General features: G+C 48.2%; 1 protein-coding gene across 1 annotated transcript in view; it reads left to right on the top strand.

Annotated features, from left to right (window-relative positions):
• The window catches only part of ADGRB1 (adhesion G protein-coupled receptor B1), a 466,033-nt gene that overhangs the window by 315,516 nt on the left and 137,737 nt on the right, over window positions 1-12,780 (top strand). The window contains exon 18 of the mRNA XM_085604813.1: window positions 9,402-9,528. Within this exon, the coding sequence (XP_085460939.1) occupies window positions 9,402-9,528 (127 nt within the window). The remainder of the gene's footprint in view (window positions 1-9,401; window positions 9,529-12,780) is intronic.

Raw genomic sequence — 12,780 nt, 5'->3', positions numbered from 1 at the left:
GTGTGCACAAACCCCATGGTGCCATAAGGTGCTCAACATCATTTTACAAAACACTAAAAGTAACGTGCTCGCACACAGACATCATGCATGCACTCCGGCACACCCACAAACGTATACACACCACACGTGTATACCAACACCTTTGCAGCATATCTTTTCACAGAGCTGGTTTTGCACAGCCTCTAGTTTTGAACGTGTCTGTTCTCGTTCCTTCTCACGTGTTTCTCTCAGATTTGTGACAAGGAGAAAGTGAATGTGAGCATCTTGCGTTTGTGACAGGAAGAGTGAGCCAGGCATGTGTGTGCACTGAAGACTTGAATCAATGCTTGTTTGGTGTAGGCCTTGACTGGATACCCGCCGTCCCACACTGAGGGGCACCCACTGGATACGGCTCTCCTGTGGGGAACCCTCCTGGCCAAGCCCGCCTCCCCTGTCACTGCCGGCACTGGGTCCTTTTCTAGAAGTCAATATGTGAAAGGACGAATGACCCACACACATCACCAGTAGAGGTATTCATTGGAACAATCCCTCTTAAATAAACTTCCTTTTCACCAGTGTATATTCCTGGAGTAGGTGAAGGGTGTAGGAGGAGGAAAGAGTTTGCTTTAATTCATGGCTACTCACAAACATTTTCCCTGGGGCCAAATTATTTGGTCTGTGATGTGACTGAGGACCGCATTGATACCAGCAGGGCAGTGGTTAGGGGATTTGGGGAGCAGGGTGGTGGTAAGGTGAGTATAGGGGAATCACAGCATACACACCTCGCAGCTGCATTGCACAATGTGAAACCATATGACCTGTGATTAATCCTGTCTTCCCCACTTAATCAAACTGTGTGATCTTAGGCAATTATTTTATTTCACTTTCCCTCTCCTTTTTCTTTATTATCACATATAGAGGAATTTGTCATACATAACTTTAGGATGTGTGCTGTACAAAACCTTCTCCTGTGTTTGATTTAATAAACTATAACACAATTCATATATAATAGTATATTAGGAACCCAAGCCACCCACAGAGTGCAAATAACAACTGACTTGAATCTTAGGTCACTATTGATGTTGTCAGAGTGCGGGTAAGAATGGGTATTTCTAAATTCATGTTTGAAAACTATCACTTTGAATAAATACTTTAATACTTCTCAATGCACTGATAATCTGATATACTGAGGTGAAACAGTTCTGCATGTTAATGAAATACATTTTGAATTCTGAAGAGACTTCATCCTAGTTTACACTTTTGCTGCAAGATGCCTCTAAAAATAATGGCGTTCCTTAAGTTAAGTGGTGCTGGATACGCAGTTACTTCCTTTCTTTAACTCCAATAAACCTTTACATAAATCCTTGCCTGTTTATTTAAGATCATTTAATGTTAGTGCTCAGTGGAGTAAACAGCAGCCAGTGCTGCTGTTGACCATGGGAGAAGGGCACATGTAAAGGTCAGGAGGGCTGCATGCAGCCTCCGGGCGGTACTTTGAGACTTGCATTATTGTTTGTGGATTTGTAATCACTCTAACGCCTGTGCCGACATGAGGCACTACTGCATCTTGCGTGTGTGTAGGAACTGTAGCTCCAGTAGTAGATGCGTGGCCTGTGGTAACAGGGGTGTTTCTGGTAGTGACGGTAGGGCGCTGGGTCCTGTTCTGCATGTGCTGGCTGTAGGGCCTCCCGTAACAGTTGGCTCTGTGATCAAAATAAGGCCTGTAGTAAATATAGGGGCTGACTGACAGCAGTACCTGGTATAACGTAGTGTCTGTAGTAAATATAGGTCCAATGATACCTGCAGTGCCTATGGAAGTGATATGAGGTGCAGGAACCGGAGTGCCTGGAAAAACCAAGGTTGAAGTGCTTTTAGTAATTGTGCAACCTGTAGTACTGGCAAGACCTTTTGTAACTAATATTATAGTAAGTAGTACCAGTAATAACTGTAGTAACTATCGATCCTGTAATAATGGTAATGCCTATAGCATCTGTAGTATCAGCAGTGCTGGTAGTAAACAAAGTAACTACATTATCTGTAGTGCTAGCAATAACAGCAGTGGCAGTAGTAACTGGTAGTTTATATAGTAACTGTAGTAGCTGAATATCTGCAGTAATGGTATAGTCTCTACCAACTTTCCAGCATCCATAGTGCCAATAGGAACTTTTGTTTCTATAGTTCCAGTAGTACTAGTAGTGCACATGCTCAGTGTAGTAGTTGTGTGTGTAGCCATTGTATTGTCTCTACTAACACTCTTTCATCCACAGTGCCAGAAGTAACTGTAGCATCTATAGTTCTGGTAGTATTAGTAGTGCATATGCTCACTGTAGTAGATGTGTGTGTAGCAATAGTATTGTCTCTACTAACTCTACAGCATCCACAGTGCCAGTAGTAACTGTTGCATCTATAGTTCTGGTAGTATTAGTAGTGCACATGGTAACTGTAACAGCTATGTGTGGGTAGTAATGCTATTGTCTCAACTAACTCTCCAGTATCCATAGTGCAAATGGTAACTGTTGCATCTATAGTTCTGGTAGTATTAGTAGTGCACATGCTCACTGTAGTAACTGTGTGTCTGTAGTGATGGTAGTGTCTCGCTATTTGGTTTTGAGAGGCCTAGGGTCGGCGGAGGCTTTCTTTGGGAGGGTCTGACGTCTGCATGTTTCCACCTGTCCGGGAAGGTTGCTGTGGAGATGAAGGTGTTGAGGATGCTGGTGAGCTGCATGCTAATTGGGTTTGTTGAGAGGTTGTTGAGGTGGTGGGGGCAGGGATCAGTGGGTGTCCCAGAGTAGATGGAAGACATGAAGGCTGAGGTGGTCAGGGCAGCGAGCAGAGACCAGATGGTAATGGTAGGGCCAATGTTTGCTGGTTGGTTGTGGTCGTTGGGGTTGAGGGTGGGGGTTGGAGGTTGAAATTGTTGTAGATGTTGGTGATCTTGCTGTGGAAGTAGTCTGATAGGGTGTCACAGAGTTCTTGGGAGGGGCGGATGGTGTTCTCTATGGCTGTTTGGTTGGAGAATTCTTTACCTGTTTTGAAGAGTTCCTTCATGTGGTTGGCCGCGTAGTTGATGCGGGCAGTGATGTCTGCTTTCTTGGCTTCCTTGATGTGCCAGTGATATTTGCTGAGGGCTGTTTAATGAGCTGCTCTATCAGTGGGGTTCTTAGTGGCGCTCCATCGTTCCTCCAGGTGGTGGCAGTTGCGCTTGGTGGTCCTGAGTTCTGGGGTGTACCAGCTGTTGTTTTTGGAGGTCTTGTTAGATTTTGAAGGTTTCAGTGTGGTGACTCTGGAGACACTGTCGGTGATCCAGGCGGTGAAGTTGTGGATGGCCTGGTCGAGGTCTGTTGAGGCCTTGGGTTGGGCGGTGGAAAGGGCCTGTGACCACTAAGTTTTGGTGATCTTGCTGCAGCTGCAGTGGGGGGATCTGATGCTTGGTGATTGTATGCAGGGCATCAATGATGATGACACGTACGATGGTGTGGTCAGTCCAGGTGAGTTCTGTGGTGTGGCTGAATTTGATTCTGTCGCTGGAGGGGAAAATGAGATTGAGTGTGTGTGCGGCTTTGTGCGCGGGTTTGGTGACCAGTTGGGTGAGTCTCATGTTGTTCAGGTTCTTCAGGAGGCCGTGCGGTGGCCTTCCATTAGTGGTACTGGTGGGTGGCCCTCGTAGTCCTAGATGCCAGGCAAGGACCTGTGACGAGCAGCGCAGGGACAGCAGGCAGCGCAGACGGGTGTGGAAGGACGCTTTTTGCCCGGGATTCACCCGTGTACAATGCGGGAGCCGGAGGGGACCTTTATTCGGCACCAGGGGTCACAAACATTCCAAAACCAGCTGCTCCACCTGTGGGGCTGCTGGGAAATGTAGCCTGATGGTGGGAGGGGATCTGAGGTGCTCTCAAGCACAGTGCAGTAGCAGCAACAGGAGGGGAGAACACCTGGAGGGAAGGGCGGCAGGCGGCTTCCTGCGATGCGGGCGCTAATAGGGGACCTTTATTCGGTGCCAGGAGCTGTGTAAATATGGAAAACAGCTGGCCCAGTCTCCGGGGCTGCTGGGAAATGTAGTCCGGTGTTGGAAGGAGGTACTACCAGAACCATAGATGATACAGTTACTACTGGCAGTATGGACACTGGAGAGTTAGTGGAGACAACAGCATTACTACAGATCACAGCTGGTACGGTTATCATGTGAGCTACTGGTCCTACCGGAACTATAGATGCAGTGCATCTGGACTCAAGGAGCTGTAATACCCGTAGTGGCAATGGTGCCTGTAGCATCTGTAATATCTGTAGTGCTGGTGGTAACAGTAGTGCATAATGTACTCAAGTAGCTGTAATACTCGTACTAGCAATGGTGCTTGTAACAACTATTGTAACTGTACTAGTGCTGGTGGTCAGAGTAGTTCACATCAGAGCCACGCTCGCTACAAGACCTGCACTACTGTAGTATCTAGTGCCAGAGTAACAGCAGTGCTTGTAGTAATTTCTGTCAACATGAAGACAGTTCATCCCATGGTGCATTGGACACACTGCAGAGATGCGGAGACTGGCGTTGGCTTACAAGTCCATTTGTGGTACTGGAGCATTGCAGTAAAACTGGAGACATTGCGCGTCTGACGGTCCCCACAAGCAGCCATCTTGTTGACTGGAGTTGTTCTAATAACAGCGCTCTACCACAATATTGTGGGCAAAATATCGAACCATGATGTCATCACAGCCCAGTTAATAATTGTAAATTTGCACTTACATTGATGTGGAATTAAGAGTCGATGTTGTGGCCACTATATATCTGCAGTTCTATGTTTTCACCAAGATACTGTGACCTACATACAACCTTTAGTATCCTCTGAGTAAGGTGTACTTTCTCCTTGTTTTATGTGTTAAACCGCGTCACGTTTCACTCTGATAGTTGTAACACCCCCCACCTCTTGTGTGTCCTACCTGGGCTGCCGTCATCGCCGCTGAGGGCCTTCGTTGCACGTGCAGACGTCGCGTGTCACGTCATTCAGAGGAGGATTGTGGGTGGTGATTCGGCGATTCTCAGCGTGAGCAGCTGTCGCGTGCCACAGGTGTGTGATGATTGACAGCGCTGTCAGCGGAAGTCTGCGCGTGAGCTCAGGATGCTACTAACTGCAGGCAGGAGTGCAGAGATGCACGCTGCTACTGTATTGCGCCCTCCTGATCCATCGGGAAGCATATAAGTGACTTCCGGTCTATGCAAAGATCTCTAAAGCCCAGCCGGCTGTATATCATTCATCCACTGGTGTAGCCACCGTGAACATGAAACATGATTAGAATAGGACGGACAATGCCAAGTTAGGCTGCAGTTACAACCTAATGCGTTTTTTCCTCCTGCTGGGTGAACGAAATTGTTTTAAAAAAAATAGAAATAGTCACAATTTTCGTGAAAATTACGCGCGAAATGTATTTGACTAGTAAAACTACACGATTTTCAAGCACAAGATGGCCCTCCTGGCCGGGGAAAACATCAGTTTTGCAATTCCGTTAAAACATTTTCTCCCCAAGCCAATCAATCTCTTCCGGGCGAGAATTTCATAAAATGGAACAATCGCCAAAATTGACGCCGTAATGCAAAATAAATTGCACAAGATTTCACCTGCGTTATACAAATGTAACTCAGGCCTCATTTGCTAGTGTTTTTGTGCTGCCCGGCAGAGGATTGGTTGGGAGGGGCGCAGACCTTCTCCAAGTTGGGTCTGGTGATAATGCTGAATGAAAGTCCATTTGTGGCAGCACATGCCAGCCTAATGCCCTTCCCTAAAGCAAGATGCCAGTGGCTTTAGCTTTCTCTTGCCCTGGGCTCAGTCTCCAGCTTTGTGACTATTATAACTTTGAATTTGGTTGCCACTGCAGATGGTTATTGAGGGGCCATGACAGGTTCCAGTGCATGCAATAGCTTCACCTGATGCTCACAGTCAATCCTTCCTTGTCTCCCCTGGTGCAGGGGGGAGGGGCAGTCTAGTGCCCATGAGGCTGACATTGGTGCCCAGATATGTCCCTCCAGCCACAACCTGAGCTTCTGGAAAATCCTTTTGTGTCACTGTATCTTAAATTGTATATGTAGGATAAACGAATGCAGGTAATTAAAATATGTGTATTGTAAAAACTAAATTGTGCAGTGTACTACAATAAGCAATGCATTGTTTCGGCCATTAACCATCACCTGCACCTCTGGTGCCGCCAGTGAGCCGGTGGTTGTGGTAGGAGCCTTTGGCACTTATTTTTGGGGATCCTCAATTATTTCCCACCAGATATTTACTGAGTGCAAGGGAGGCAAAACACACAGATTCGGAAAAACAGAGGAAGAGAAAGATGGCAAACCTGTTGCAAAGGGAGAAAGCAGGAACATGCAAGAGAGATAAAGGGGCAGGGAGTGTCTTGTAGGAGACTAAAGAGGCGTGAGGTGAATTAAAAACGACCAGCCCTGGTATTTGGGGCGCTGACGTTTAAATGCACCAGCCGCTGGCTTCTGAGCAGAGCGTTGGGCATGGACATACAGTTTCCACCATGTTACTATCTACAGAATTGTGGAAGATATTATGTATTCATAAATGAAAGCAGTCGTACATTCATGGGGAGAAAGAGAAAACAGACTAGGACACACCTAGAACAGGGGTGTCCAACATAGGTCCAGGACAGCCGGCACCTTGCTAGATTATAAGGATAGCCTCATAAAACGGATTTACAATTATTCTAAATGACCTTATTTACATAGTCACCGCTCTCCTGAAAACTTGGGGTGTTTCTGCCTCCCTAGGTCGACGCTGGATGCCCCTGACCCAGGCAAATCCAAGATTTGGGGGCATGCTTTGAAATATGTATTTTATCAAAGTTAGACCTATGTCCAGCCATCAGGCGAGTTATACAGATGTAAATTCTGCTCCAGTGAATAAATGTCTGCAGATCCGAATGCTGCCAGCCCTATTCAGCGGGTCACTGGACAGCTGTATCCACGTAGGGGTCTGTGTTTGGCCCCATGGTCCCTGGTTCGAAATAGGGGGCCCACCTAGCTTCTCCCAAGAATCAGAACACGAGTTCTGATGCATTCGGTGACAAAAGAAAAATGCCAAGAAAGCCCCAAATTCGTGCATGCTTTAAAAAAAACAATTGTGTAAATTAGAGTTGGGCGAGACACTGATGCCTGGCCTGGCTCCGGCTCAGCTCGAGGTTCTGTAGGAGTCTCGAGCTAAGAGCGAGTCGAGTCATAATGGGGCTTCGTTCTACCCATAGAGCTGCTCGTACGTCAGGCTCAAGCCCCTCAAATACTTAAGCAAAAAAGAGTTCAACTATGGTGTGAAATGGCTGAATTGCAGAGTGAAAGCAGGGGTGATTCCTGGCTTCACAGCCTCATCAAACGGTATGATCCTGGGCAAATGTGTTTCTTTGTAAGTGCAGTTTAACTCGATATAATGGCTGTTCTGGCACGGACAGTCAGGGGGACAGCGGCGCCATGCACAGCCCCCATAACTGTGTAAGACGCATTGTGTTAACACGAAGGATGCACGCGCGCACGTGGCACGCTCACCTGCTTGCATCTGAATCAATGAACGCTGGCTTTGCTCTTCAGCCCCGCCAGCACTGTGCGCGTGGGAGCTGCCTGCAGTGCCGTCTGCACCGGGAAGCAACATAAACATAGACGGTGTGTTTCTAGGCCTCTTGTTTTCTGCTGTTCTGTCTGTGTAATTGTTTAGCTTGCGTTTTATTCAACACGTTTTGCTCATTTCTTGTGGCCGCAGACGCCTCCTTCTTCAGAACTTGTGCTAATCCCTGTTCCCGCTTTTTTTTCCATCCTTAGTTTTCATTTTCAGTGCACTCGGCAGGGCCAATGCCCCTTTTGTAATTCAACTTTTAACCCCTCCCTCCGTGTTACACCCGACACTCACGCGCCCGCCAGTTCTTCTATCTTCGATGTAATGCGTGGAAAGCCCGAACCCCCTCTGAGTTTGTGTGTGAATGCCATGTTGCCTGCCCTGTGTCATGTGTAAGAAGAACTATTGATGGACAGAATGCAGAACAATGTCATACATTCACCCCAGTACAGAGATCTGGGCCTAAATCCACCGTTTGTGTGGCACACAACTTGAGACAACTCTGCCTTTCTCACCCAACAGTGTTTTGAATACCTACAACGCTAAAAGCGAAACCACACGTCCCAGAATGCAACTACTGTTAAAAGCGCTGACCGGCAGGTGGCGTCACACATAGGGCAACTTAGCCATGCTTGTGTCCATGGTGATGACTGGCCGGCCCCTTCCAGCCCCTCTCACTAGATTGCAACTCCACAAGTCGGATGTTCGTGACCAGTCTTCTCTGGCAGGCCCATTCCCCCAGCCACTTTCCCTCACTGTTAGTTTCACATCTTCCTGAGGGTCACATCCGTCCCATGACCTTGAGCCGCCACCCTCTCACATCACCCACCGTCCCCGAGACAGGTGTCTCTCTCTACGCACATCACTCTGCGTGCCCCCTCCTTCCCCTGACAGGCGCCCCCCACCCCAACATCACTTTCAAAGCCCTCTTGCTCCTCACATCCCACCGAGCGCCCTGCTATCCCCTGACAGGTGCCCTCTTCCCTCCCACGTGACCCTGAATGCCCCTTCCTTCCTCTGAATGTGGCCCCCTGTCCTTGCCAGGCTGACTCGCCCCACTCTCCCAGGGCACAACTCTATAGCGTTTTATTCCCTTCACACTGGCTCTCGCCAGACTCACGTCACCCTCCGCGAACTCTCTCCCTGGGTTGGTCGTAAACCCCCCCCCCCGCCCCCCATTCCCATTGAATCTCACATCACGCACCCCATTCACCTCCCTTGCCCTCTCCTTTTCACCCCTCCCCCAACACACTTTTGAACTTGAACCCCCTTCCGCTACACCATTCACCAACGACCGCCCCCCACCTCGCCCCTTTCCAGCTCTCTCCCCTCCTTTCCATTCTCGATGCCTCCCCACCTTCTCCTTCGCTGCGCCCCCCCCCCAGCCCCTTTCCGCCCCCAACACCGCCTTCTATAGCAGAAATCATTTGCCCGTCCCCCTTTCACCGGACCCCCCTCAGCTCGCGCCTTGTTGCACACACCGCCCCAGAAATATTGATATTATCCCCCAGCCTCCCTCCTTTCCATCCCCCCGTCCGTGCACTCCTCCGTGACGCGCGGTGCCCCCTCCCCTCGCTCCGTGCCTGGGAAACACTCCGCCATGCCACCCCCTCCCCTGCCCGGCGCCACATCGCCCCCTCCCCCTCTCGGCTGTTTTCATATTTTTTGTTGTGTTTGTTGAAAGAGATTGGGTGTCGATTGCTTTTTATTCTCACGATGTAAACTGTTTTCCCCTCATCTCTGTGTGTTTTTTTCTTCCCTTCTCCCCCCCTCACCACCTCCCTCCCCCCACCAACCACCGCCTCCTCCCACTTCCAGGTCTGCCCAGCTCGGCGCCTGGTCCTTCCGAGGCTGCCGGACGGTGCCCGTCGACTCCTCCCGAACGAAATGCCTCTGTGACCGGCTCTCCACCTTCGCCATCTTAGCCCAGCTCAGCGCAGACATGGTAAGTGCCAAGAAAAAAAGATTTAAAAATACAAATATGCCTCCTGCCTGCCGCCCACGCAAAGATAAGGCTTTGTCGAAGCGGTGCCAGTTTGAAGTCTGCTCTTTAAACAAATGCTGCATTAGAGACCGCGTCGCGCGATGCTAGGACTATTGCTAAATATAGACAAGATATTAACGAGACTTTTGGGGGAGCTGCAGGTTGCAAACTCCATTCCCCCGCAGCCCCCTCCCATGCATGAATGCTTCTAATCTGACCGGGCCCCGTCCTTTATAAGGCATCGGGTTGTGGCAGATTTTTTTAATGCTGTTTTTTCCCCACTTAGATGTAATATAATTTCATTAGTGTGGGATCTTATGCCGTTTTCCCTCGATGTAATAAGCTGCACGGAGAGGGGGCACTCGGAGATCGCCGTGATTGGAGGGCCCGGAGCTGTACGTTCTGCTGATTTCACGGCTGCTGTCCATGGTTTTGTGTAACCTTGTGAACGTGGCGGCTGGTCTCCATTGTTATCATATTTAATGAGCACGGGGGATAAAGGGCCTATCATTTTAATTAAATAAATACTACCAAATGTAACCATTGCATACCTTTGAACATATTCCGAAGCATTAGCCTTTATTTGAATGTGTATGCTTTGCAAATCCATTGTGTTTAGGTAATAGTGCGGCTCTGTCGCTGGCTTTTTCGCTTCAGCTTTTTCCTTTCACTAGCCCGCTCTTAGCACTGAAAGCCACCTGTCATATTGAGCACAATTGTATTTTTTTAAATGCCCGCTGTTCTATTTCACCTAAATCGCAAGTGCTTTTTTTTTTTTTATCTGGGTGAGTGTTATAAAACGGGGAATTTCGAAATGATCGGCGCCCCGGTTTTGGGGTTACATGTGTTAGAGTGAATTGCCCCCCGCGAATATTGACTAAATACACGCTGCCGTGCTGCGTACCCCTTAAATGAGGGGGGGAACGAGATCATTTTTAGAGATGAAGGTTGGTTATTATTAGACACAGTAATGTATTTGGTCCACTGGTTACCATGGAAACAACATCTGCACTGGAGTTGCTTAAAGATACAGGACTCGCGCGCTGCCCAGGCCAGATGCAGGCCTTGTCACGGGCAGGTTCACCGTTAAGCAACCCTAAGCAGCTGCCTTGGGTAGCAGTAACCATCCCACTGGTAGGGGAAGCCCTGGGGAAAATGTTAGTTCGGTTTTGGCCTGCATAGACAGGCCTTTTATGGGGCTCTTCTAGACTCGAGCTGGACGTTAGTAGTTGCACTGAGGTGGTCGACATACTCATGTCCAGATTTTCTGTCACTGGCGGCCATTTTTGTTCCACCCTTGGATAATCCACCCAAAAGTGGGGGAAGTTGACACTTGGAAGTCACAAGCTAAAGTGACGTCAGTCTCTGCCCCAGCTAGATCTGTGCTCATTATTAGCAATTGTTTATACATGTTTCTCTGTCAGGAGCACGTGTTGCTAATTCTGAAATCTAAAACTGATTTCACAACCGTCATATGGACTGACGGCAGGGCTTTCAGGTTAATGAAGTCACAAGAGATCTTAAAAAACCCACCAATCCTAACTATTAATGGTTGCTGATGAGGGATTGTGTATAGCGAACTGTGATTCCCTTCCTTCTCACAGGAGGCCCCATTTCATGCTCAGTGGAGGCCATTTTGTAAGTTCTTGAAGATAGCTTGTTGCTCCCTTACTGAGGGGCAGAGTTTTCAGAAGAGGGCGAGTGGGTTTGGCATATGTGTTGAATTGTTTTTTTAAAGGTATATCACTTACGTAGTGGGTGTTCATGCATGTTTGAAGTGACTGCAATAAATCAAGGTTACGTTGATGGATTTGAACACAAATTTGCCATGTTGTAGAGATCTTGTAGCACAAGGAAGAAGTGACCAGGTGTGTGTGTTTGAATATCTGGTTCTCCAGCTGTAGGATTATCGACTACACCCTCTCGGCTGTTCAGAAAGAAGTTCTCAAACTTTGCAGAATGTTGATGGAGTTGGTAATGTGGTTGGACATAGGGACGCCCAAGGCTCATTGAGGCCACACAAACCCATTTATCGCCATAGGTAAGGTTGTTGGTTATTTCGCGATTCCATTTGTTGCCCTTCGGATTAGAAACAGTCCCAAGAGCGGGTGTGAGCTCTCCAATCCCCATGCACTGACATCCAGCCCGAACCCGGCTTTATCCCAAAGTAGGGATTGTTTATTTTAGAAGCTGCTGACATGACTAGTCACATGGAAGCATGCATTGCAGCTGTGCCTACAGCACCCACCTTGCTGTGCATAAATATACTAATTTTAGTTGCGTGAACAAACTATGTAAGTAGTGAGCCAACCTCAGTGAGAGGATATGTGTAGTGCTATATGATGGACTCAGTCACTTCCCGGCGCTCTGGGACTGAGGAAGGGGGGCCTTTTTACATTTCTTAGTGATGGCCAAGAGGTAAACAAATCAAATCGTTCCTACACATATCTCCTTACAAGCATGGACAGATGGGGTCAACAGGTTCCCTAAACAGATAGCAGGTATAAAATGTGGATGAGTTAATACGTTTAGGGACCTCTTTTGACATACCCTATCTAGTAAGAAATGACGTGCATATGCCCGTATTTTGCACACTCTATGGCACTTCCTGTTAGACTATTTCACGGTGCATCCAATTTTAGCAAATGAATGAACTGAGGACCAGGTGACAAAGCAGTTTGCTCAGGATTACACAGTGTGGTCACACTAAGAGTCCGGTATGACAACTCACACTGGGATGTTGCAGTGCCACTATTGATAGCAGCTACTGGACTAGTGGCATAACGAAATCTGAGGGGGACCCCCTGCAAAGTACATGGAGGGGCTCCCCACTCTCCGGACCCAGTCAGGAGCTCTCAGCCAGGTCAGAGGCCTGCCACCCATGCACAGTGCCGCAGGGGGCCCCCTGGCGCTCCCCCCCGCACAGTGGAGGCTATTGTTACGACACTGCACTGGACCACACCTCCAAATGCACCACCTCCTGCTGAGCATCCTTTTGTGGCTCTTTTTGAATTGGCCCATTTTCAGCTTCTTCAAACTAAATCCTGCTGTAGAAAACAAGCATCAATATCTTGGCAGGTATAATGACTCAGATTATAAATAGCTTCTCAAAAGATGGCCTAGTTGTGAGCCATCAAAGATCTACCTTCACCTGATCCTCTCAGTTAAGGTTCCACGGCTGAATCCTTCTGGTTAACTCATGTACAACCACAT

This window comes from Triturus cristatus, chromosome 5_1, assembly GCF_964204655.1.
Source record: "Triturus cristatus chromosome 5_1, aTriCri1.1, whole genome shotgun sequence".
In the NCBI taxonomy this organism is placed as follows: Eukaryota; Metazoa; Chordata; class Amphibia; order Caudata; family Salamandridae; genus Triturus; species Triturus cristatus.
The sequence above is the reverse complement of the archived record's forward strand: the minus strand, read 5'-3'. Positions and strand labels throughout refer to the sequence as shown.